Source organism: Bufo bufo, chromosome 3, assembly GCF_905171765.1.
Source record: "Bufo bufo chromosome 3, aBufBuf1.1, whole genome shotgun sequence".
In the NCBI taxonomy this organism is placed as follows: Eukaryota; Metazoa; Chordata; class Amphibia; order Anura; family Bufonidae; genus Bufo; species Bufo bufo.
The window spans coordinates 562,653,753-562,680,828 of record NC_053391.1 but is presented as its reverse complement, the minus strand read 5'-3'; the positions used below and the strand labels follow the sequence as shown (position 1 = coordinate 562,680,828).

At 42.8% G+C, this 27,076-nt stretch overlaps 1 protein-coding gene across 1 annotated transcript in view; it reads left to right on the top strand.

Moving 5' to 3' along the window:
- Window positions 1–27,076, top strand: part of SLC39A5 (solute carrier family 39 member 5) — a 63,851-nt gene that overhangs the window by 22,033 nt on the left and 14,742 nt on the right. The window contains exons 5-9 of the mRNA XM_040422153.1: window positions 6,117–6,297; window positions 11,706–11,875; window positions 17,509–17,661; window positions 17,733–17,808; window positions 22,334–22,540. Of these exons, the coding sequence (XP_040278087.1) occupies window positions 6,117–6,297; window positions 11,706–11,875; window positions 17,509–17,661; window positions 17,733–17,808; window positions 22,334–22,540 (787 nt within the window). The remainder of the gene's footprint in view (window positions 1–6,116; window positions 6,298–11,705; window positions 11,876–17,508; window positions 17,662–17,732; window positions 17,809–22,333; window positions 22,541–27,076) is intronic.

Genomic DNA, 27,076 nt, shown 5'->3' with positions numbered 1-27,076 from the left:
TTTGATTGGCACTATTTTGGGGTGCATATGACTTTTTGATTGCTTGCTATTACACTTTTTGTGATCTAAGGTGACAAAAAAATGGCTTTTTTTACACCTTTTTTTTTTACGGTATTCACCTGAGGGGTTAGGTCATGTGATATTTTCATAGAGCATATTATTACGGATGCGGCGATACCTAATATGTATACTTTTTTTAATTTACTTAAGTTTTACACAATAACAGCTTTTTTAAAACAAAAAAATGATGTTTTAGTGTCTCCATATTCTGAGCCATAGTATTTTTTTATTTTTTGGGCGATTGTCTTAGGTAGGGGCTCATTTTTTGCGGGATGAGGTGACGGTTAGATTGGTACTATTTTGGTTGGCATACGCTTCTTTGATCGCTTGCTGTTGTACTTTTAGTGATGTAAGGTGACAAAAAATTGGTTTATTTAGCACAGTTGTTTTTTTTTTTTTACGGTGTTCATCTGAGGGGTTAGGTCATGTGATATGTTTATAGAGCCGGTCGATACGGACGTGGCGATACCTAATATGTCAACTTTTTTTTCCCCCTATTTTCTACCAATTTTTTTTACTTTATTTGGGGAAAATTACTTTTTTTTTTTGTTTTTTTTACTAGAAACTTAATTTTTTGGGGGGGGGGGAAACTTTATTTTTTCAACTTTTTTTTCACTTTATTTTTTGTCCCACTTTGGGACTTCAACTTTTGGGGGTCTGATCCCCTTTACAATGCATTCCAATACTTCTGTATTGGAATGCATTGGCTGTATGAGTAATACAGTCATACAGCTTCCTGCCTGTGAGATCCAGGGGGCTGGATCTCACAGGCTCTTCATGCCATCGGGTCCCCATTACAGCAGCACGGGGACCCGATGGCAACACCGACCGCCCGCCGGAACGACCCGTAAATGCCGCAAACCGCAGGTCTGAATTGACGGTACCCCCCCCGAGCATTGTCCCAGGGTGCCTGCTGATTGTTTTCAGCAGGCACCAAGTTCCGATCACCGCCGGCGGTGATCGGAACTACACATGACGTACTGGTACGGCATGAGTCCTTAAGTACCGGGACATCATGACGTACCGGTACGTCATGTGTCCCCAAGAGGTTAATAATGTAATAAAATATCTGTCACAACCAGACAGTTGAGAAGCTCTGACAGGAGCTTTCCAGATCCTCCTCCTTGAGTTTCTTTGTTTTGGTTAAGTTCCTCATCTCGTTAGTCTTTCTCAGCTGTCATGCAGTTGGACTGATTGCTTCCCTTTAAGTTCCTCCCCAGGATGCATTAGGTTGCGGCTTATACAACTTCCTGGAGTGTGTGTGCATGCTGTTTCTATTCCTCAGTCCTCTGCAAGATAAGTGCTGTTCCTTTATTTGTGATTTTCTGTCTGCTGGATTTTCAGGTGACCCTGACTCCCTCCGTGTCTTGTGTAGGGAGCCGGTGGTCGTGTCCCCTCACTATTGTAGGGTCTTCAGGTATTAGATAGCCGAGGTACGTGGATATGCGCCCATCCACCTTTGGGGTGTTCGCATAGGCTGAGCAATTAGGGAGAGTGGCAGGACTCATGTAGGGGTCTCCCTTTTGTTCCTTAGTTGTGGATCCAGTGAGTCATTAATTGTATTGCATTGTCTTGTTTCCTGTACACCATCCGTGACAATATCTGTATGATAATTCATTCCATAAGGGTGAGCTGTGTTTAAGGTAAAAATCCAGAAAGCTTCTCTCTCCAATAATAATTTTTTGAAACTGCCCCCTCGCTTGTTTAATTTTACTTTTTCTATACCAATTAAACTGAGGGACGCAACCTTACCATTATGTTGTTTCAAAAAGTGTTTAGATGCGCCAGAGATATTACGATTTTAATTTTTTTGGTGATATCATTCAGATGCTCAAGAAAACGCACCTTCAGTTTTCTGGTTGTACTGCCTACGAAAGTCAATTGCATAGTGTGCACATGATCATAATTATTATTGGAGAGAGAAGCTTTCTGGATTTTTACTTTAAACACAGCTCACCCTTATGGAATGAATTATCATACAGATATTTTATTACATTATTAATATATGATTGTTTATCATTCCTGTATTATTGTACATCGTGTCATTATATTATTTACTCATATATATTTTTTAGTGCAAGTCAGTCTTCAGCCACAGGCATGTATATCAAGAGTTAATATTATCTACATTTTACCCTACACCTGCACTGCGGGCGTTTCTTAACATTTTCAATTGATTTCATTCCTCCCTTTTTGCTTAAAAAGCAGTTACATGCCTGTATCTGAATACTTTCTACTATGAATCCATGAAAAAGACCTGTCTTATGGTTGAAATGCGTTGATTTTATGCATGAGGATTACTTGTTTGTACATTTTTTAAATGAAGAAATAAAGAATCATTGATTTCACTCGTTGGATCCATTTGGACTTTTTTGCTGTTTCAGCTGCCAATCCCATCTAAATTACAATGGAGAGCGAGAGCATAGCCTGCATGGTCTCTTCTTTCCTTCCATTTTCCTGATAGGTGGAAGTCCAGGAAGTGGAGCTCACACCTATTAGACATTTATATCACATATGTTTGATATGCCATAAATATTTAAAATGGTAATTTCCCTTTAAGTTTTATTGCCACCCATTTGATTGGTTCAGCGTGACAGTGTGGCCTCTGGAAGAGAAAAGGTTGTGCATTTATGGCACAGTGAACCGTAAGTGTCTTTGATCATTGGAGTTACTTGTGTGATTTCTTATCAGAACTTAGAACTCTTTTCTGTTGGCTTTCTGCATAGTACGATTGTGCATGTATCCGGTGACAACAGTTCTCCATTATCCTGCATGATCATAATTTTCACAGAAAAATCCTTAAAGGGGATATCGGGGCCATAGTTTATTATGACCTATACTAAGGATAAGTAATCAATATCAGATCTTGAGGGTCCAGCACCCAACACCTCCACTTATCAGCTGTATGGAGTGTACAGTTTACGGAGCTGGAAACTGATAGATTTGTACACTATGTAGAGGCTGTGAACGGGAGCTGAGCGGCAGTACCGGTGCTGGAATCTACACAGTACACAGAGTCTTTTGCTTCTGTCCTGTACACTTTATAGTTTTTGGCATTGCGGTTGCCCGAAAACAGCTGATCATGGGGGTGCCATGTGTAAGACCACCACCGACCTGATATTGATTACCTATCATGAGGATAGATCATCAATATCTGTAGTCAGGGCAACCCCTTTAAGGATTTCTCTGCGACAATTATGATCATGCTGGATAATGGAGAACTGTTGTCACCGGATAATACATGCACAATCTAACTATGCAGAAAACCAATAGATAAGAGCTCAGTAACATACAAAACATAACCAACACCTACTGCACATGTCTCTAGCTCGTGTGCGGCTGGTAATCATGCCATAGCTACAATTAAGAACTATTCGTAGGCTCAGTAGTAAGGATTAATAAAGCATTAAGGTTTCATCCAACCAATGCTGGATCTGTCCACCTATTGCTAACATATTGCCATACAGTCATGTGTCAAGTCCCGAGTAGGCAATATGGTGGATAGAAACTTGCTTATAATAATCAAATATATAGGGTCAATTTAATTTTGGGGGGATGGGGTCTTTTCCATTATGGAGGATAGCCTACAGGTTGGTTGCTAGAATTTTTAGGGGTTGGCCAGTTTCTGGCTACTGTTACTCAATATGTATATAAGATGATTATATGGCACTTACTAAGGCTTTCACACTGGCGTTAGGCTTATCCGGCAGGCTGTTTCGGCAGCACACGTGTGCAAATATTTGTATGGATATGGCAGGCTGTTCCCCTGCTGGAATAGCCTACTGGACAAGCCTAACACCAATGTGAAAGAAGCCTAATATAGTTTTTGCTGATATTATGTACTGCTTGCAGGACTTTTTAGGCTACTTTCACACTAGTGTTTTTGCTGGATCCGGCAGGTTTCAGCAAAAACGCTTCCGTTACTGATAATACAACTATCTGCATCTGTTTTGAACGGATCCGGTTGTATTACATAGCCAAGGCGGATCTATCATGAACTCGATTGAAAGTCAATGGGGGATGGATCCGTTTTCTATTGTCAGAGAATACGGATCCGTCCCCATTAACTTGCATTGCGCCCCATCCCAGGACGGAAAGCAAACTGCAGCATGCTGCGGTTTGCTCTCCGGTATGAGAACGGAATGAATTTTGGAGCATTCTGTTCTGTTCAGTTACGTTTTATCCCCATTGACAATGACAGTGAGACTAGGGATGAGCGAATCGACTTCGGATGAAACATCTGAAGTCGATTCGCATAAAACTTCGTCCCAATACTTTACGGAGCAGGATCTCCGTACAGTATTAAAATGTATTGGCTCCGATGACCTGAAGTTATTGCTTCGCAAAGTTGTTCGGGAAATGGTTTTTACAGTACAAATTTATTTATGAAGTTATTACCCGAAGTCTCGTGAGACTTTGCGAAGCAATAATTTTGGCTCATCAGAGCCAATACATTCTAATACGGTACGGAGCTCCTCATCCCTAATTGAGACCCTATGACGTATCTCAATACCGGAAAATAGAAACGCTAGTGTGAAAGTAGCCTCATCCCATCAAAAATAACTGATCTCTGATGGAAGTGATGCAAACTGATCATAACTGATGCTCAAAATAACTGATTTTTTTGTGTTTTTTTATTTTATTTATTTATCTTTCTTTTTCTGATGGATCAGAAGAATGGAAAGCTAAACAGTGATGTGAACTCAGCCTTACATACACATTGGTCTAAAGTAGCCAGAAACTTTTCTTTAAAGAGGACCTGTCACCTCTCTTGACTTATGTTTTAGGAGCTACTTGCGGTTCCCATGCAATAACAATTCTGGAGCATCTATTCTTATGACTCGACGTTGTATCATTCCTTTATTATTCCTGCTGCAAGTTATAAATGAATTTCTAGCAGCTTACAATAAAGGTCCTGGTGGGTCTTACCAGTTGGGGGAGGGGGGGGGGGGGCCCCTGCACAGTCTAATCAGTCTAAACATTCTAAACCATCTAATCAGTGCTGCCAGTGTCAGAACATGCAGGGACACACCCCTAACTGGTAACACCCAATTGGACCTTCATTGCAAACTGCCAGCAATTAATTCATAACTTCTAGTAGAAATAATACAGGAATAGGATATCACATAGTCATAAGAAAAGAATTGCTCCAGAATTGTTATTACATGGGGAATACAAGTCCTCTTTAAGAATCAATGGCTGTCATTATTAATGAAGTAAGTTGTGTAATAGATGTGCTTACATGGCAATCATATGAAGGCCTAATCAATATCTGTACAGCAAATTAGTAAAGATTAATAGCCGAGCTGTAATAAATCTTAAGCTTTTACTGTAGTTATAAAACTATGACTTTGAGTTTTAATAAATGACTTTATGACTTTATAGCACTAATCCCTGTGCAGTGGATTACTTAATATACCGCCAGCATTAGACTTATTTCTGTTACACCTGCTAGATTATTATGGGCAGTATTTCAATGTTCATAGGTTCAATGTAACCACAAAGGTCACAGAAATTATTTAAATTGCTTTGAACTTGACGATGACGAGATATGAGATATTTGATTTGTAGAAAGTCACTGGATGACTGCAATGCCTGGTTCTTGTGATCTGTATACATTCTGGTGGGGCCTCTTTTAGGGGTGCTATGTAGTATTGTAGTGCTATGTAGTATTGTTATTTAGGTAAATATATGTAGTGTTATTTGGTCAATGTATTACCACTCAGTGGTATGAGTGTATTATCTTAAAGGGATATTTCTGTCAGGGTTATTTTTTTTAACTCCATATTCATAGAAAAAGTTTTTGAGGAATTTTTGCCTCCCCCCCACCATCCTTGAACTGTAGTAGTACTAGTCAGCACAGAGAGATCTGCTAAACTGCTAAACAGGATAAGTAATCCATTTTCTGTAATGACTCTATAGAATGAGTATCACTTTTTGAATTGAACTACTGAAATGAATTAACTTTAGAGCCAAATTAATGGAACTGAAGCAGAAAGGAGGCTGTTAATCTCTGCTGATACCCTTACATCTCTCGTCTTGTTTCTACTCTGCAGTGCCTCAACGTGACACAGTTGCTCCTGAACTATGGGCTTTCCTGGGTCTCAGAGATCACCCCTCAGCAATTCACCTTACTGTGCCCAGCGCTGCTCTACCAGATTGACAGCCGTGTCTGCATTCATCACAGTGATCAGCTGTCCTCTGAATCCGCAAACTCCCAGGAGTCATTGCTAAAAGGTTTGTATGCAAAGAGTGCAATGTTTCCGGCATAACTGCTGACCGTTCTTCCTTTACCACTGTTGGTCCATGAAAAGTCACTGTAAATGTAACTCAGGAGATTTAAAATCTTTATATAAAGTAATTTATTAATGTAAATATACAGTATTTTATAATCCTGTCCTTCATATAAAACTGCTGCAGTAATACAAGGATCTTACTTCCTCCGGGAAAGCATCAACAGGCTCTTCTGCATGGACTTCCTGTCATTTGACCTCCCCTGGAAATGTTCTAAAGGCCACAATATATTTTAGTATATTGTCAGCCCAACCTGCCAAAACCAGGGAGTTCGACAGACAGTCTAAGGTGTGTGGGGAGCTCCAAACTCTTCCCCGACAGATGATGTTGGGGAGGAGAACGATCCTCATGACCCAGAGACAATGTCAGAAATGTCTTACCTGGGCTAAGGAGAAAAAGGACTGTTCCTCAGTGGTCCAAAGTCCTGTTTTCAGATGAAAGTAGATTTAGCATTTCATTTGGAAATCAAGGTCCCAGAGTCTGGAGGAAAAGTGGAGAGACAACAATCCACACTGCTTGAGGTCCAGTGTGAAGTTTCCACAGTCAGTGCTAGTTAGAGAATCTATACGGTATTGTCAAGAGAAAGATGGATCGGGCAAACTGAATATTTTTGCCTGATCCTTTTGTTCTCTTAGGAGATAAGCCAGAAGTGTCTGACAGCTCGTTCTCCTCTCTCCCCATTGAGGGCACATACACTCTCAGCCAAAATGAAAGTGTACGTCTGTGGGGGAGGTGGGATAGATAGCTGTCAGAATAATTGTTCAGTCCATAGCTATTGAATACGTACGGCCAGCTTTAGCTTTGCTGACCAGCAGGAAGAGGATGGTAGACAGGACTGTTGTCACAATGCCCCCCAAATGTCTTGAATGCAACACAGTTTACAACCTCTCATGACAGTGGCTCCTTAAAGGGACATCCAGTCAAAGTGGACCAGCCTTGTGGCTTTTGAAAAATGGCTAGTGGTGTAGCCAGGAGGTAAGCATGTTTTTTCCTCGTGTACATGCCACTTAATATAGTAATTGCAATTACATACACCCGCTAGTGATGACATGAAAAAATATTAAGCTGGCTATACACATTAAATTAATGTCAGTTAAACCTGCCAATATCTGCTTGACTGTCCGATCATCTAATGTGTGTGTGTGTGGGTTGTCCTGATTTTTCCCTAATTGCAGATATTGAAGGCAAGATTGAGCTATTGGATTTGAACATGCCCCATCTTATTGTTTTCAGGAACAATAGGCTGCCTCCAGAGGTGTCAGCGGTTTATTCCTCTCTCCCTAAACAGAACACAAGCCTGCATGAGTATGAGGGAAGATGGGTCGGGAGGGATGGCTGTCAGCCAAACAAGTGTTTGTCCCACTTCTGTCTAAGGTGTATGACCAGTGGTAGTGGTCCAGTAACTAGGTTGTCACCAGTCTTAAGATTCTGTCCCCCATTTCTAGCACCAAAAAATGTCTGTGAATGCAGAGCTATTCTAAATGTAACTCAAGTTATTGAAATCCCTGCATGGATCGCTGCACCAGGGCCTACTCAGTATTGACATTGGTAGGGATCACAACAGTTAGAGCTCTACTACTGTAATCTGACTTTTGTGATATGTCTGATGGCCTGCATTAACACTCACTATATGCATCATAAAATGTAATAATGCATTTATGTGAACAGAGTGACAGTGCCCGAATTCTAACTCTAAGGCTGAAATTAAAAATATCCTGTGTTAATGAAAATTTACATTTATTGGCTGCCTTCCCAGAATTGGGGGGGACCTTCATTCTGGAGATAGGTATGGGTCCCAGAGGTGGCACCCACAACTATCCTGTGGATATGCCTTAAGTGTCTAATTTGGGAATGCCTAAACAGACATTTCTACATTGTCAAATGTAACATATATTATCAATCATTTCTGTGTCATTATAATGGGTCTGAGAGCAGTGGCGCTCATAGAAGAGAGAGAGGGCCCCACATCAAAGATTGACCCGCTCTCATTATGGGGCTGGTTTTACCACCTAGGAAGAACAATGGGGAATTTATCATGAGGTTAATGTTTAAAGTCCGTCATACTTGAGTCTGCTTTGGCATATTGCATGTTGTTTGTTAAACTTTTAAAACAAAATTTAAACCTTTTGTCTAGGAATGCAAGTCCCATTTTTCTAAACTTCTTTTGTGACTTTAAAAAAAGTTGCAGTGGTAAAACTTATTACTGTAACTAACCACACCTATTTTCCCACCAACGTTTCAAAACTGGAGTGTTTTTTTTTTTTTGTTTTTTTTCATAAGCCTTAATTTTCATCTTTTTAAAGTCAGAATTCTGGAGTGCAGGGTTTGATAAATATACCCCAAAGTCTGTATTTTTATGTTCACCTTGTTACGTACAACAATGGCTTCCTGTCATATACTGGACAATCATATACAATATTAGATGACATAGCCCAAACGTATCTTATTTCAAAGCAGTCATGCTTCATAAATAAAAAAAATAAAAAAATTAAAGAAACACTCCGGGATTTGTAAACTCATGAGGGATAGGGTACAGCAGTCATTTTATTGCAAAATAACAAGCTCCCCTAAGGTCCGTGGCTGTTTCATGTGACCATAGTCCAAGTGTCAGAGTCCTACAGTATAAGTATGCAAGTCTCTATTCAAATGTATTTTGAAGGCTCCTATACACTTTATTGTTGGCTGAACCTGGCGAGAACGGTGTGTTGGGAGCTTCTGATTCTCCTCCAACAGATGTCGGAGAAAGAAGGATCAGGTGAAATTAAAGGGGTTGTCTCATCATGGACAATGGGGGAATATCGCTAGGATATGCCACCATTGTCTTATACGTGCGGGTCACACCTCTGAGACCCGCACCTACAACGAGAACTGAGCCCCGCAAGGTGGTGGCTGTAGGACTCCGGCCCGGCCACCACAAAGCCGGTCCCCATAAAAGTGAATGGGAGGGTACTGCGCATGCGCGGCCTCCGCTTCCATTAATTTCCATGGGGCTGACCGATATAGCTGGGCCAGTGCTCGGCTATTTTCGCCGGCTCTATAGAAAATGAATAGAGGGCAGCTGCGCATGTGCAGTGCGCCTCCTTCACTTGCGGCGCTCCGTTCTTGATATAGGTGTGGGTCCCAGCGGTGGAACTAGCACATATAAGACAATGGGGGCATATCCTAGCGATATGCCCCCATTGTTCATGATGAGAAAACAACTTTAATGTTTTCACCTAATCCTTTTGTTCTCCTGGGAGATAAGCTACTGCCAGAGGTGTCCGGCAGAGTCTTTTTTGTAATGTAATACACTTATGCAGTGAATCAGAGCAGAAGGTATCTGCAAATTGTTTATTATACTGTTATGTAATGTGCATTGTAATGTTATGTATTTTAACCAGTATAGCTATGTATGATGACACAACCAGGGTTAATAATCCTGGCTCAGGCCTTGTAGGAAGCTAGGTGGTGGCTGGCTCCACTCCTAGCTGGAGTCAGTCTAGACTGGAGTTCAGTGAGAGAGGAAGCTGTTGCCTCATGGGTCTTCTCCTTAGGCCCAGAAAGCTTCAGAGACCAACAGATCTCTAAAAGATCTACAGAAAGAGAAATACAAAAAGATAAAGGAGAGCTTAGAATATGCATGGTAAAGCAACCTGCTACTGCAGCCAGTCTGACTTTGTTGCTGTGAGGGATACCGTTAAGACACCCTTCACACTTGTACACGTCCTGGTCAGACATGCCTTCAAGACCCTGTATCCTGCAGTGGACACTACAGCCATTATTGAAAAGTTATGGTTTCCAGCCATAGATTCTACTGAGATAGACTTTAGCAAGAAAGTGTACAAAGAGGGCCATAACTCCTACCCTTGCCTAAATGCACACACTGCTATCTGGGAGAGAATTGCACTGTGTACAGTGGGAACTGTGTCTGTCTAATTTACGGGAGATGTACTACATTACAGAGACATTTATTTTTCTGTCACTAGCCTGAATACTGACTCCTATACCATATGCTGGCCTTTGCACTCCACATGCTCTGCTTTGCTCCTTTACAGACACTTAACATCACGGGCATCCCAACTACTATCAGGCTGGAACCCTATAACCAGTGTGTGCTCCGAGGGAAGAAAGAGTGCGCCCTCGTTTCACTGTATGGCCCTAGGGAGCAACAGTGTGAGGAAAGCTACAATGATTGACTGTGACAGCCAGAGCCACTACTACTCCCAGTCCTCAACTCCGGCAACTCCCGGGCTGCTGCACTTACATGTTCAGCCGAGCCGAACATGTATGTGTATGGAGGAATTGTTAGGGAGTCGGGAGAGATAGCTGTTGGATGAACAATCATTCGGCAGTCAGCTATTGAATCTATAGGCCTGCATTACTTCCAGCTCGTTATTCTGCAACACAGTGGCCGGTATGAGGACCGACTAGTGCCCTATCCCTCATGCAGTGTACAAAAGTGAACAACCATAAAAACTAATACCAGAGTGCTTTAAAAGGGCTTCTGTCACCCCACTAAAGTCATATATTTTTTTTGGGCTACTTAAATTCCTTATACTGTGATATATCAATATATAACGCTCTTACTCATTTTCGTTCAGTAGTTTCTTCTAAAAACAGACTTTTATAATATGTAAATTACCTCTCTACCAGCAAGTAGGGCGGCTACTTGCTGGTAGCAGCCGCATCCTCCTTTCATAAAGACGCCCCCTCCTCATGTTGATTGACAGGGCCAGCGAACGCGCTCGTCCTCTGACTGGCCCTGTCTGCGTTTTAAATCTCGCGCCTTCGCCGTACCGGTCTTCAGTCGGCGCAGGCGCACTAAGAGGAGGACGCTCGCTCGGCCGCTCCATCCTCAATGCGCCTGCGCCGATTACATCACATCTACACCCGGCACAGGCGCACTGAGGAAGCAGCGGCCGAGTGAGCGTCCTCCTCAGTGCGCCTGCGCCGACTGAAGACCGGTACGGCGAAGGCGCGAGATTTAAAACTCAGACAGGGCCAGTCAGAGGACGAGCGCGTTCGCTGGCCCTGTCAATCAACATGAGGAGGGGGCGTCATTATGAAAGGAGGATGCGGCTGCTACCAGCAAGTAGCCGCCCTACTTGCTGGTAGAGAGGTAATTTACATATTATAAAAGTCAGTTTTTAGAAGAAACTACTGAACGAAAATGAGTAAGAGTATTATAGATTGATATATCGCAGTATAAGGAATTTAAGTAGCCCAAAAAAATATAATGACTTTAGTGGGGTGACAGAAGCCCTTTAAGTATAATTGATTATTTTTATGTGTGCAATAACCATATTGCAATATTTGCATGCAGTTTAACAACATTGTAATTTTTTGCTTCTCTTTTTTGCTCTGTCCTGCAGTGCTTGGTTGGGGGGCACTTGCCGTCACTGTGATCAGTGCCCCTTCACTCCTGGCCGTAGCATTTGTTCCACTTCTCAGACGTCCTTTGTTCCGCTACCTACTCAGGTTCCTGGTGGCCTTAGCTGTGGGGACTCTCTGCGGTGATGCTTTACTGCATCTGCTACCACACGTATGTCACAAACCTCATTACTGTGTGAATATCTCTATAACATTTTGCTTTGAATATGATAAAATGAAAACTAATATTGGTCATTTACAAGCAGAGAGGGATGCAAATGAGCTGTTATCAAGCTCTGCCTCTAATATCACCAGATGTAAGGCAGCTATCCTATAAATCATCCCTTTCTTCCCCGAATTCCAGAGGAGCATGTATGGCCTATAAGTCTCCTCACGCCGACTTAGGCTACATTCACATCTGCGCTTTCCCTTTCCGGTATTGAGATGTGTCATAGGATCTCAATAGCGGGGGAAAAACGCTTCTGTTTTGTCCCCATTCATTGCCAATAGGGACAAAACTGAACGAAATGGAGTGCACCAGAATGCATTCTGTTCCATTCTCATGACACACACAAAAGCACTGCAAGCAGAGTTTTTGAGTGCATCCTGGGATGTGGAGCAAGACGGATCCGTCATGACTCACAATGTAAGTGAAAGGTGCCGGATCCGTTTTCTGTGACTCAAAAGAAACAGATCTGTCCCCCATTAACTTTCAATGGAGTTCATGACAGATCCGTCTTGGCTATATTAAAGATAATACAACCGGAATCGTTCATAACGGAGGCAGATGGTTGTATTATCATGACGGAAGCGTTATTGCTGATCCATGATTGATCCAGCAAAAAAGCTGGTGTAAAAGTAGCCTTAGGCCTTAGTACCACCCAAATCTTTTACAAGCAGGAAATAATAATGATTTTTATGAGCTATCTGTGTAAGCCTTTTTTCATACAATACCCAGTTTCAAAGATCGGGGCAAGAGATGTGTGAGAGGAGTTATGTCCAGTTTAAAGAAAACCTGTCATCACTTTCTAAGCCTATTTATCCACTCATTTTTCTATAAATACTTTTTAATGCGTTAATAATGATATTAAAATCAATTCTGAACGAACTATCAGTTCAGAGAAAAACCTAAAATAAATGTTCCCGACATATATGTAAATGAGCCTTAGATGAGTCATCTCTCCTCCATGCTTCAGAGATGAGTCCAGCATTCTCTGACTCTCGGAGTGCAGCCACACCCACTGTGAAGGAGCCCAGCACCGCCCCGCATCCTCCGAATCTCCTCCTTGCTCCCCGACGTCACAAAGTTAGAGCGCCGTAATCTCGCGATGAGCGAGCTAGCGCATGTGCAGTGTCGGCATAGTGTTCCTTCCCTGTGCTGGCACCAGCCTCAGGGAACGAACTGTGCATGCGCTAGCTCGCGCATCGCGAGATTACGGCGCTCCAGCTTTGTGACGTTGGGGAGCAAGGAGGAGATTCGGATGATGTGGGGCAGTGCTGGGCTCCGGAAACGTTAGTAACAGCTCCTTGGGCTTCTTACATGCCTCATTTACATATATATATATAAAATCTTTTTTTTGACACAATAAAAGCACACAGAGCTATGGGGAATAGATATTGCGGATGTGCTAGCGGCCATCTAGCAGCCCATGTCCTCAGCTCTATACCCAAAATCCAGGTGACAGGTTCCCTTTAAGCAAAGTAAAGGTTTTCCAGACTAGAGAGTGTTGAGGAGCCCTGTGCCTTTAAGGGGTTGTCTGCTTTAGACAAACCATTTTTGTTAAAAAAAAAAATCCCCTCACATAAGCTGATAACAGGGTTTGCTGTTGCTAGGATGGAGGAATCAGGCAGCGTGTAAGAGGGTCAAAAATGTATGGTAGAGAATAGTGCTGTGACTATGGATATGACAAGGTTAAATGTGTATTCTGGGGCATAATTTTAATAAAAAATGGGATCTGAGTGGAAAAAAATAACAAACCGGTACTTTACTGTCACGGGTAGAGTCACGGGAATCGAGATAGAGCGGAGGTGCACCCCCTGAGCTGCCACCCGGTCGCCTGTCCCTGCCTACTTGCACCACCCGCCCTAGGTGACGGAGCGCAACTGGGCGACAGTCCCTAACCTACTAAGTGCAAGCAGAGAGAAAGAGACAGCAGGGAAGAGGACAGCCACTGATAAGTTACAATAAGCGGAAAAGAGGTAGAACAAAAACGGAAGGCGAGGCGGGTCAACTAGCCGAGGTCAGTCCAGGAGGTCACGTCAGAACAAGGGAAGAAGCAAAGACAAATCCGTAAACAAGCCGAGGTCAAAATCCGAGAGGTAGCGTCAAGGTACAGGGAGCAGGCAGAAGAGGTGTCAAGAGGCGGATCGAGGTTCAATTCCAGAGGTAGCTTAATAACAATAAAGTACACAGCCTATAGGACGAAAATCACAGGCAACCTGTAGCCAGCAGGCCGCCTGTATTTATAGTGGGGAGTGAGGGTCATGTGACGTGGCCAGCGTCACATGACCGACAGACAAACAAGTCGAGCACCGAGTGATCAGCTCGGCGCTCAAGGCAGACCTAGGAGCAGGGAGCCTCCCAGCTAGCAAGGCCGCCCTGGGAACGAGGCCAAACACAGATCCTCGCTCACGAAGCTAAGCAGCAGATCTGCGGCTGATGGGAGACCGAGTGCGCCTTCGGCGCCCGTTACATTTACCTTACTGATCCCCCACCACTGTGTCGCTGTTGCGCCCGGTTCTAACTTCTCTCCACGTCCTGTTCTCGGGCTCAACACGGCCAAAATGTGTCAGCTGTAACTCCAGTGATTGGCTGAGCAGGTAGTCCAAGCTGTTTCCAAGATGAGGGGAGATGAAAGCAGCAGCTGAACAGCAGTGCTAACAGGTGATGTTAACACCACAAGTCCCAATTTTCATTTAATTATGCCCCTGGAACACCCCTCAGCCTGAGTAAGCCCACTGTTTGAGGCAAAGCGTATAGGTTTCAGTCTCTAGGAGTGAACTCAAGCTTGTTGGTTCCACACACGTACTGTCACTGTGAGGCACTAGGACTTGACAGTTATTCATAGCAACAGAGCAGTCTTCTATGCGCGTTTGTTAAGTTTATCCACTGACGGTTGCCACTGGTATCAGGACAACCTCTATGCTCCACACACACACGGTTCTTGCACCAGGCAGTTCCCCCTAGCAACAGGACAAACTCTTTCCACATTCACATGGGGAGATTTATCAAAAGTGGTTTAAAGGAAAATTGGCTTTATTGCGCATGACAACCAATCAGCTTCCTCCGTTCATTTCTCAAAGCTCCTTTGGAAAATGAAAGGTGAAATCTGATTGGTTGCTAGGGGCAACTAAGCCAGTTTTCCTTTACACCAGTTTTGATGAATTTCCCCCACAGTGTACTGTCACTCCTAGCCAGTCTTAGACCACAGTGTCTCTCACAGTACACATTCAAGGGGCAATATGAAAATACTTATATATTACTTTATTATAAATATATTCTCAAATACCTTTCATTATTTATAATGGCTCTTTTTGTCTGGGGAGAAATCATCAGGGGGAAACAAAATGGCAGCTGTCCCATTAGTTCACACAAAACCTGTCCTAATCACACATGAGGACAAGTTACTTTACAACACTGAGGTAAAGAGCTGCCTCATCCTCCTCCTCTCTACTTGTCAGGGATTATGATCCTGAATACAGATAATTAGCTGAATCTCTGGGGAATTTAGTTCATGAGAAGATATGAAGTACAGAGAGGACGGACAGGACAGACTGTGGTAATGTGTTGCTGTAGTAATGGAGACTGTAAACAAGTGCTGCTGCTCATTAGCCACACCTCACCCTCCTCTTATGTCTCCTCATCATCTCCATTCCCACAGAGATTCACCTGTATTCAGGCTCATGATTCCTGACAAGCAGAGCAGAGAGGAGGATGAGGCAGCACTATATGGCTCATTGTGGTGAAGTAACTTGTCCTCCTGTGTGATTAGGACAGGTTTTGTGTGTACTGATAGAACGGTGGCCATTTTATTTCTCCTAATGATTGCTCCCTAGACAAAACGAGCCATTATAAATAAAGGTATTTGTTAATATATTTATTATAAAATAATTTAAGTATTTAATTTTTTTTTATTCCTGAAGAACCCCTTTAAAGGACATCTCTCAGCAGATTTGTACCTATGAAACTGGCTGAGCTTCTGAGCAGGCCCCATAGCTACCTGGAGCCTGCTGTTTTACACAAGACACCCAGAGGCAATGTCTATAATCATTGATAATGCTGATCACAGACGTTTAACCCATTAGATGCTGTGACCAATTGCGACCGCAGCACCTGAGAGGTCTTTACCTAGAAGCACTGCGTTCCCATGGCCCAAACAGCTTCCCCTCGCTGAAATTGTGGGAGCCTTTCGGTTGCTGTGGCAGCCTCGGACCCTCTGAAGGATCTGTGGCCTGCCACAGTTATGTTCCTATTGCTCTATAGGAGTATAATTAATGGTAATTCATTGTAGTCTATGGAAGCAGCAATCTGAGGATCACATGTTAAAATCCCCTGGGGGAACTTAAAAGTGAAAAAAAAGTTTAAAAAAAAAATCTAAATAGCTGATTCAGCATTTCTTCATTGCCTTAGGCCTCATGCACATGACTGTTTTTGTGGTCCGCATCCGAGCCGCATTTTTTGCGGCTCTGGTGCAGATCCATTCACTTCAATGGGGCTGCAAAAGATGCGGACAGCACTCCGTGTGCTTTCCACATCCGTTGCGCCGTTCCGTGGCCCGGCAAAAAAAATATAGCATGTCCTATTCTTGTCCGTTTTGCGGACAAGAATAGGCATTTCTACAATGGGCGGCAAATTGCAGAAGGCACACGGGCGGCTTCTGTTTTTTTGCGGACCGCAAAAAACGGAACGGTCGTGTGCATGAGGCCTTACCTCCCCAATTTTTTTTAAAAAAAGGAGCGATCAAAAAGTCACCCCCCCAAAAAGGTATCAATAAAAAGTACAGATCGCCTTTCTATAAATGAGCCCTCACACAGCTCTGTAGATGGAAATAGAAAAAAAATTATGAGGGGGGTCAGAATTTGGGGATGCAAAGAAAAAATTAATTTGCCTGCCTCAGAGCTGACCTCTCACCTGTACTCACTGGAATGAAGGACCAGACGCACACTGGAAAGTGTTTGCTAATGACACACCTGCCCCACAGCAGCATATGTGTTGGGTTTTTCATTTCACAGGTGAGCTCTGAGGCGGGCACAGATGACAACTGTGTTCTGTAGATGATATTGTTTTACAGGGCTGATATAGCAGAGATCAGAGCTTCCATACAGCTCCTGCTCTCTGCTCTGCATTCTAAATCAAGCGTCCTGCCATCATTAGGACGGATTCCATGTGAAGGAATCTGACAGTGGCCATTTTAATTTCTCTACTGATCGCCACCTACACCTAAAACGAGCCATTATTAATTAAAGGCATTTAGGAACTTATTCCTATTAACATGTTTTTTTTCTATATTTTCAGTTTTGTATTTTTTGTTTCCCCTTTTAAGTAACTGAACATAAAAATATATAGAGTTTGCTTGCTGTGAATATAGCACATCTTGATCTACTTGAGGAATCACCACGTCAGGAATAAGGAATCAACTAGGAATATTGTCATGTGTGCACTGCATGCCATTATTAGCTATACATTGGACATATTCTACACTATATATTGTCCATAATAACCATGTCATACTTGCTTGTTACATTCTGCATTAATACGGGTACTGAGAAGATTTTTTACGCTTAGATAAAATCGTTTTGTTGCAGGCACAGGAAGATCCTTCAGAAGAAAAACATCACAAGGGATCCCACTCATTGGATCCTGTTTTGAAAGGGCTGTGTGTACTTGGTGGTATCTATTTGCTCTTCCTTCTTGAAACTCTGGTGGGTTTACTGAGACAGAAGAGAAAAAGGAAGAAGGTGACTATTCTTGTATCATTAGAATTACGTCAGTGTTTTACATAGTATACTAACAAAATTTTCATGTGTAGAAACGTCCTCAAGATAAAAACACAGCCAAGGATGAAGATTGCACTACTGTCCTTCGGGAACTTGGACACTCTGTTGGTGAGTCCACAATTTTATGTATCGAAATAAGGCACAGAAGTTTCTTTGTGGGAGTTTTAGGCTACTTTCACACTCGCGTTTTGGCTTTCTGTTTGTGAGATCCATTCAGGGCTCTCAAAAGCGGTCCAAAATGGATCAGTTTTGCCCTAATGCATTCTGAATGGAAAAGGATCCGCTCAGAATTCATCAGTTTGCCTCCGATCAGTCACCATTCCGCTATGGAGGCAGACACCAAAACGCTGCCTGCAGCGTTTTGCTGTCCATCCTGGGATGCGGAGCGAGACGGATCCATCCTGACACACAATGTAAGTCAATGGGGACGGATCAGTTTTCTCTGACACAATACAAAATGGATCTGTCCCCCATTGACTTTCAATGGAGTTCATGATCCGTCTTGGCTATAGAAGACATAATACAACCGGATCCGTTCATGACGGATGCATGCAGTTGTATTATTGTAACGGAAGCGTTTTTGCAGATCCATGACGGATCCGCAAAAAACGCTAGTGTGAAAGTAGCCAAATTTCTATTTATATTGCAGTTGGCGCAATACAGATGAAACTCGAAAAATTTGAATATCGTGAAAAGTTCATTTATTTCAGTAATGCAACTTAAAAGGGGAAACTAACATATGAGAGACTCGTTACATGCAAAGCGAGATATTTCAAGCCTTTATTTGTTATAATTTGGGTGATTATGGCTTACAGCTTATGAAACCCCAAAGTCACAATTTTGAGGTCCCCTTTGCTCAGGGGTATGGATGAATTAGCTGACCAGAGTCTGACACTTTGAGCCTAGAATATTGAACCTTTTCACAAAATTCTAATTTTAAGCTGCATTAATGCAATTCCTTTTAATTTGCATTACTGAAATAAATGGACTTTTGCACGATATTCTAATTTTTTGAGTTTTACCTGTAGGTATCGGTGGGTCTGCAATATTAATATTAAAACTAGCATCCAACTGATATCAGCACCAATACCCCACAAGAAGTGATAGGTGCCTACTAGTAAGCGCGGGTTGATTGCTATTTATTGCTGCATATTCAAAAATAAATTATACTAAAAACACATCCTTTATTTCTCCTTATTTGAAATTGTCAGACAATCGCTTACGCATTTCAGATAGATGCTGCCCTTACAAATAGCTAAATGTGAAAGCTGCCCATACAACTTATAAAACAAAACAAAAAGAAAACCTTAAAGGGGAACTGTCACCACTCCTGACATGTCTGCTTTATGTGTTCCCGTGTAATAACAATTCTGGAGCATCTATTCGTATGGCTCTGTGTTCTGCTGTTCCGTTCATTATTACTTCCTACTAGAAGTTATGAATGAATTGCTAGCAGTCTGCAGTAAGGGTACAGAGGGGAGGTAACCAGTTGGGGGGGTGTACCTGCACAGTCTGAAAATGGCAGCACTGATTGGTTAGAGTGAGACTGTGCAGGTACACCCCCCAAACTGGTTACCTCCCCTCTGTACCCTTACTGCAGACTGCTAGCAATTCATTCATAACTTCTAGCAGGAATAATAAAGGAATGGCACAACACAGAGCCATAAGGATAGATGCTCCAGAATTGTTATCACATGGGGAATGCATGTAGCTATTAAAACAGACATGTCAGGAGTGGTGAAAGGTCCTCTTTAAAGGGGTTATCCAGGAATTGATAATGATTACCTATTGTAAGGAGCTCTGGTGGCTCCCAGCAGTTTTCCAAGAACAGTGCTGTACATTGTATAGCGGCTGTGCTTAGTATTACACCTCAACCCCATTGACTTGACCTTGTGACCGATGTACGCTGATGTAACATGGCCCAAGAAGAGGCGAAGGCGCCAAGGAACAGTGGCCTATTCTAACACAATTGGGTTCTCGGGTGTCGGACCCCCACCAATCTGATATTGGTGGTCATTAATGAAAATTCCCAGATAATCCCTTTAATTTTGTTTTATAATCCAGTTGTTGCTTGGTGGCTTTAGATTCTATAAATTGTATGGGCAGGTTTAATCTATTATTGGATGCTGGATCCTCCCTGGCTTCCATGTATGCAGTATGTTGCCGGTTTGTGAGCCATGAAGATGATATGTGCGCCCTTGCCATGAACATACCTGGGGAGCTGTAAAGTTGAATTTATATACAATACTTCCTTCCCTGTAATGATGTCTGACTTGTCTTTCCTACACACATAAAGAATGTCCCCTTGCCCTTTGTACAATTCTTGAGATTAATAAATCATGTGCTGCTTCTTTGTATCCACCACACATATGTTTATATGTGAAATAAAGGCATCTTTATGCCAAGCTGAACAAGTGACCCTCTCTAGCTTTCCTATATCACATGTGGAGCCCAAAACTAAGCTGAATGTCCTTTTGAGAAGTGGTCTTCCCATGGAATTATGGAGGATTAACATTACATTTGGATTTCAATTTATTATCTATCTTCATACACCTTAAAGAGGAGCTTTCATCAGTTTTGACATAGGCTAATTATGGTCACGATTCGTTACGTTCGTCCGATGTGGCCCCTTGATGATTTGGCGCGATGTATTATAATGAGCATTAAACTCGCAACGGGGAGGAGACGCAGTTTTCTCCATAGTCTCACTGCTCTTACCGTGAAGAATCCTTTTCTATGTTTGTGTAGAAACCTTCTTTCCTCCAGGCGCAGAGGATGTCCCCTTGTCACAGTCACAGTCCTGGGGATAAATAGATGATGGGATAGATCTCTGTACTGACCCCTGATATATTTATACATATTAATTAGATCTCCCCTCAGTCGCCTTTTTTCTAAACTGAATAAGCCTAATTTTGATAATCTTTCAGGGTAATGTAGTCCCGCAATTCCAGTTATTACTTTAGTTGCCCTCCTCTGAACCCTCTCCAGCTCTGCTATGGCTACTTTAAAATCAGCGTTTTGGCATTCTGGTTTTGAGATTCGGTAGAGGATCTCAGAACCGGCCAACCGGTTCCGTTTAGGACCAATGCATTGTGAATGAGGTATGCTCCGTTCAGCATGCATCAGTATGCATTCCATTGTGGTAGCAACGGTTTTATGTCCGGTCATCGAAACTGAACAAACCAGATCGTCACTAAAAACAATGTAAGCCAATTGTGCCGGATCCGTTTTAATCAGATAAAAAAATATAAATAAATTAGTCACTAGTGTTGAGCGAACTTGTGTTTTAAGTTCTGCATCCAAAGTTCGGGTTATCGAAGAATCCTGTTATGGATTCTGAACTCTGTTATGGTCCGTGGTAGAGGAATCCATAACAGGATCTTTGATAACACAAACCTGAACTTTGGACGCTGAACTTACAACACAAGTTCGCTCAACACTATCCGTCACCCATTGACTTACATTGTTTTTTAGTGACGGATCCGGTTTGTTCCATTTTGATTTGGCACAAACACATCCTAACAGAAGGGATGCATTCTGATGTGTTAAACCAACGTTTGGGTCCGGTTTAGAGATCCTCTGACAGATCTCAAAACCGGAAACAAAAGAGCAGATGTGAAAGTAGCCTATGTCTGTCTTGTTCACAGGAGCCCAGCCCAGTACTCCATGTGTGGTCGAACTAGTGATTTGTAAAGTGGCAGGACTATGTTCTCATCTATAGTTTAGTTTGATGTCCACTAAAATTCCTAAGTCCTTTTTTCATGTCAGTGTAAGGGCTCATGCACATGACCGTTTTTGTTTTGCAGTCCGCAAATTACCCATAATAGAACAGTCCTATACTTGTCCATATTGCGGACAATAATAGAACATTTTCTATTCTGTCAATTCCATTTTTTTGCGGCCCCATTAAAGTGAATGGTTCCGCATAAGGGCCACAAAAAAAAAAACGGAACGGACAAAAAAATAAATTCATGTGCATGAGCCCTTACCCAGTGTTTTACCACTTAGTATGTACGGGTGACTTGCATTATTCCTTCCCATGTGCATAACCTTACATTTATCAGTGTTAAACCTCATCTGCCACTTATCTGCCCAAGCCTCCAATCTATCCAGGACCCTCTGTAGTAGTATACTGTCCTCTTCCGTGTTAATTACTTTACACAGTTTAGTGTCATCTGCAAAAAAATTATATTTTGCTGTGCAAGCCTTCTACAAGATCATTAATAAATATATTAAAGAGAATAGGTCCCAATACCCCTGTGGTAATGGCTATTGGCACTTTAAAATTATTATTATTAGTGTTCATTATTATTTAGAGGGTACTGTGTACTATAGTATTTAATGGGTGGCCATATAATATTCTTTATTTCAGGTAGTGCAGTTTATTATATTATCTCATGAGGACATACCCTCATCATTGTTCATTTCATAATAGGAAGTGACTTGCCAATTGGGTTATTTGATTTATTATGGTAGTAATAATTTTCCATGGCTGGTGGGTGGGCCCTCAGAGTCAATTCTGCTGGTGAGCCCTATATGCTTTGTCCAACATTGGTGCAATCGATATCATGCATGTAAAATATTATATGCTGTCTAATATATATGACAGGTTAATATACGATGTTTCTTGCAGATCCCGAGTTTTGTGAGGCAAAAAGACCACTTGATGGCTGTAAACAAAGTCACGAGGAGCAAGCTGAGGTACCAGAGAGCGGTGGTCAGACTGCACATTCACACCATGGGCATTCACACAGTGCATCAGGTGGAGGCATATCAGAGTTTGTCTGGATGGTTCTTCTTGGTGATGGAATACATAATTTCACAGATGGCCTGGCTATAGGTAAGACACCATCTGTGGCTTTATCTATTAGTCTATACAGGTATATACACATTCCAACGACTTTCCTTCAGTTCACACGAATGGACAAAACTATTGGAGGATCATAGATTACTAAGGAAAGTAACTGAGCTGAACACAACAGATTTCAGCGGCAGGTTCCCCAAAACTGTAAAAAAAAAACGCATTAGACACCCTTGTACATGACCGTATGTATTTCGCGGTCTGAAAAAAATGCAGATGACATTTGTGTGTGGAACGGAACAGCTGGCCCCTAATAGAACAGTACTATCCTTGTTCGTAATGCGGACAATAATAGGACATGTCCTATTTTTTTGTGGAACGGAAATACGGAAACGGAATGCACACGGAGTACCTTCCGTTTTTTGTGGACCCATTGAAATGGATGGTTCCATATATGGTCCGCAAAAAAAAATGGAACGGACACAGACTGAAAATATGTTCGTGTGAAAGAGGCCTTAGGCTAGGTCTACACGACGACATTTGTCGCGCAACATTTTGTTGCACCAATGTTGCGCGACAATTTTTATAATGGCAGTCTATGGTGTCACACTGCAACATGCAACATGCTGCGACTGCGTCGCAACAGACGAGATTGGTTTTTCTCGACTGTCGCATCGCAGTCGCAGCATGTTGCATGTTGCAGTGCAACACCATAGACTGCGATATTGGTGCAACAAAATGTTGCGCGACAAATGTTTGCAGTGTAGTTGTGCCCTATCTGTTGCGCAGACCTAGCCTTAGGCTACATTGACACAAACGTATTTTGTTTCAGTGTCCGTTCCGTGTTTTTTTTTCTTTTGCGGATTGGATGAGGACCCATTCATTTCAATGGGTCTGCAAAAGTTGCGGACAGCACACCATGTGCTCTCCGCATCCGTATGTCTGTTCCGTAGCCCTGCAAAAAAAATAGAACATGTCCTATTCTTTTCCGTTTTGCGGACAAGGATAGGCATTGTTTCAATGGATCCGCAAAACACATACGGTCGTGTGAATCTAGCCTTAGTTGCAAATTGTAACCAATCACAGCACAGCTTTCATTTTTCAAGAGAAGAGTATGTAGAGAATATGCAGAGAATGCTGCGCTGTGATTGGTTGCAATGGCAACTAAGATTTTTTTATTTTTATTTTTAGACCGTTTCATAAATTAATTTAAAACTGTCCTTCATGAAAATGCTTCATTACTTGTAACTACCTACAATAAAGTGATATAAGAGTATAACTAGTGAATATTACATTCCTTGATCCACTGATTGAAAGAAAAAAAAAAAAACATTCATTTGCTGGTGTCTTTAGTCAGTTCTGTCAATAACCAGAGCTTCTAACGTCCTAAAAAAATAAAATGACATTTACAAAATGATGCCAACATAAAGCAGACATATGGGGAATGATGACTGATAACTATTTTATGAAGCATTACTATTCGTCTTAAAAGTAGAGAAATTCTAATTTAGAAAATTGTGAATTTTTCTAAATTTGGGGTAAATTTGGGATTTTTTTAATAAATAAAGGAAAAATATATTGACTTAAATTTAGTACTGTCGTGAAGTACAATGTGTCACGATAAAACAGTCTCGGAAGGTCCTGAATAAGTAACTGTTCCAAAGTTATTACCACATAAAGTGATACATGGGCAGGAAGGTGAAAACTGGTTCGTGGTAGAAAGGGTTAATGACCATACACTTTTTTTCCTTTGGAAGCAAAGTCCTTATAATGTGACTGTACTGGATGGCCTTTTAAAGCTATTAAATGGTTTAATCATTGTCCTATTCCTCGGGAGTGTCTAGAGTTGGCACAACCTACAGCCCGGGCGCCACATGCAGTCTACACAGCTCCAGTTTTGCAGCCCCAGTCCTGCTGGACAGAAACACCGCCATGCGGAGCTGGAGTAAAGCTCCTACACTCTGGCTGGAGCAGGTCAGGGTCCCCTTCCTGGCTGCAGTGACAGCTGAGGACCCCGAGGAGAAGACAGAAGTGGTTTAGCACTGTAATATGGGGGAAAGTTTATAAAAACTGGTATAAAGGAAAAACTGGCTAAGTTGCCCATAGCAACCAATCAGATTCCATCTTTCATTTCCCAAAGGAGCTCTGAAAGATGGAAGCTGATTGGTTGCTATGGGCAACTAAGCCAATTTTCTTCAAATCTCCCCCAATGAGTGCTATGCAGTGTGCCCCTTCCTCTACCACACCCCGGCAATCACCCTGATGAGCCTGCCTGAGCAATGCCCCCACTGGGAAGGTTGTTATCCCTGTAATGAGCTCCTTTGGATGCCCCAGTTACATTGGAAGTAGTGCAAAATATAAAAGAAAAAACACCCATGCCAACCAAAACTATTGCCATAGTCGTCCCATTTACACATAAATATACATTCAGTAGTTTGCATAACATATAACTTTATTGATCCCGAAGAAAATTTAAAGAATATGGAGCTATAGTTTTAAAAAAAACAACAACTTTTTGAGAAGTTTTCCCCAAACAAACAAAAAAAGAAAAAAGCTAGAAAAAACATATTAACCACCTCCGGACCGCTGTACGCACAGACGCGTCCTGGAGGTGGTTGTTTCATTCCGAGTGGACGCGCCGGCGCGTCCTCTCGCGAGACGCAAGATTTCGGTCACAGCCAGCCCGCGCAGCGCATCGCGGGCCGGCAAAAGTTTGAGGAGAATGGCAATCAAGCAACCTGCCAGCCAATGATCGTCGCTGGCAGGTTGCTGATTTTTTAAAAAATCGAATCACAAGCCATATAACAGATCATATTAGTAAATATGATCTGTTATATGGCTTCTCTGCTCCTCTGCTGGTCCTTTTCGTCGGTTGGATCCAGCAGAGGAGCAGACTGAACTGTGAGTAGCACCAACACTACCACCTTAGCCCCAGATCACCCCCCTGCACCCCAATTAACCTTTGATCACCCCGTTGATCGCCCTGTCAATCACTAGTGAAAGACAAAAAGTGATCAGTGTAAACTGTCACTTTTTTTTTTCCACTAGTAATTGGCTGTTAGGTTTTAGGATAGTTTAGGGCCCCTTGGTTAGGTAGTTTAGCGTCAGGTTAGCGCCCACCCCACCGCACCGCAGTCACTTTTATTCGCTGATTAGCGTATCGCTAATCAGCATTTGTACTTTTATAGATCTGTATGTGATCAAAACTGATCACGGTCAGATCTATTAATAGTATTAGTGTCACCTTAGCTCGCCCTCCACCCAAAACGCAGTGTTTGCCCCGATCAGGCCTGATCGGTCGGCCCACACGTGCGTTCACCCACGCCGCCCCACCGCAGTGACAAAAAATTATTATTTTTTGATCACTGCACATTCACTTTACACGCACTGCGGCGATAAAAAAATCAGTTTTGATATTTTTTATCAACCGCAGCGGCCTCCGGTACTTCGCTAGCCTCCCCTTTGTAAGACAGGCTTGCTTTTTTTCTTGGGTAGTCTCAGGGAATACCCCTAAATTTAGTAGTCCAAAATGTCAAACAGGGGGTATTCTTCTGAAGATGCCTACAGGATTCTGACCCAGTCGGATGAGGAATGGGAACCCTCATCTGACGAATCTAGCGGGTCAGAATATGAACCTGTAGAAAGCAGTGGCTCTCTGACCCAAAGTTCGGACGAGGAGGTTGAGGTCCCTGGCAGCACCAGGCGTACCCGGCCCCGTGTCGCTAGACCACAGGTTACGCAGGATCCGCTTCAAGAGCAGCAGAGTGGGGCTGTCGCTGCCGGATCACGTGGTGAGGCATACACCAGCAGCGCAGCCCTTCCTGGACCTAGTACCAGCACTGCCGTACAACATAGTGAAGTAGCGAGCACCAGAAGGGCAGTTGAAGCTGGTACGGTGGCACGTGCAGTAGTTACCCCGTCGCAGCCACCGCGCAGACAGGCCGTAGAGCCCCTAGAATCCCTGAGAGTGCTGGCAAACCCTGATTGGCAGTCACCAACTTCAGCCGCACCTGTAGTTCCCCCTTTCACCGCCCAGTCTGGAGTTCGGGGTTGAGACGGCTCAAATCGGTTCGGCCCTGGGATTTTTGAGCTGTTCTTGACTGCGGAGCTCTTGGACTTAGTCGAGACAAACCGGTATGCCACACAATTTATAACCGCAAACCCGGGAAGCTATTATGCCCAGCCTTTCCGGTGGAAACCAGTCCAAGTTTTCCGAACTTAAAATTTTTTCTGGCCCTTCTCCTCAACATGGGCCTGACAAAAAAGCATGAATTTGCGGTCATATTGGTCCACGAACCCAATTCATCACATTCCCATGTTCTCTGCTGCTATGTCCAGGACACGAATTGGAGACCATCCCTGCGTTTTCTGGCATTTTAGCGACAACACCACCTCGCGTCCCAGAGGCCACCCAGCTTTTGACCGGCTCCACAAAATTCGGCCCCTCATAGACCATTTCAACCAGGAAATTTGCAGATTTTGTATACCTGCTGCAAAACATCTGCTAGACGAGTCCCTTATACATTTTACCGGGCGCCTTGGCTTCAAACAATACATCCCAAGCAAGCGTGCCCG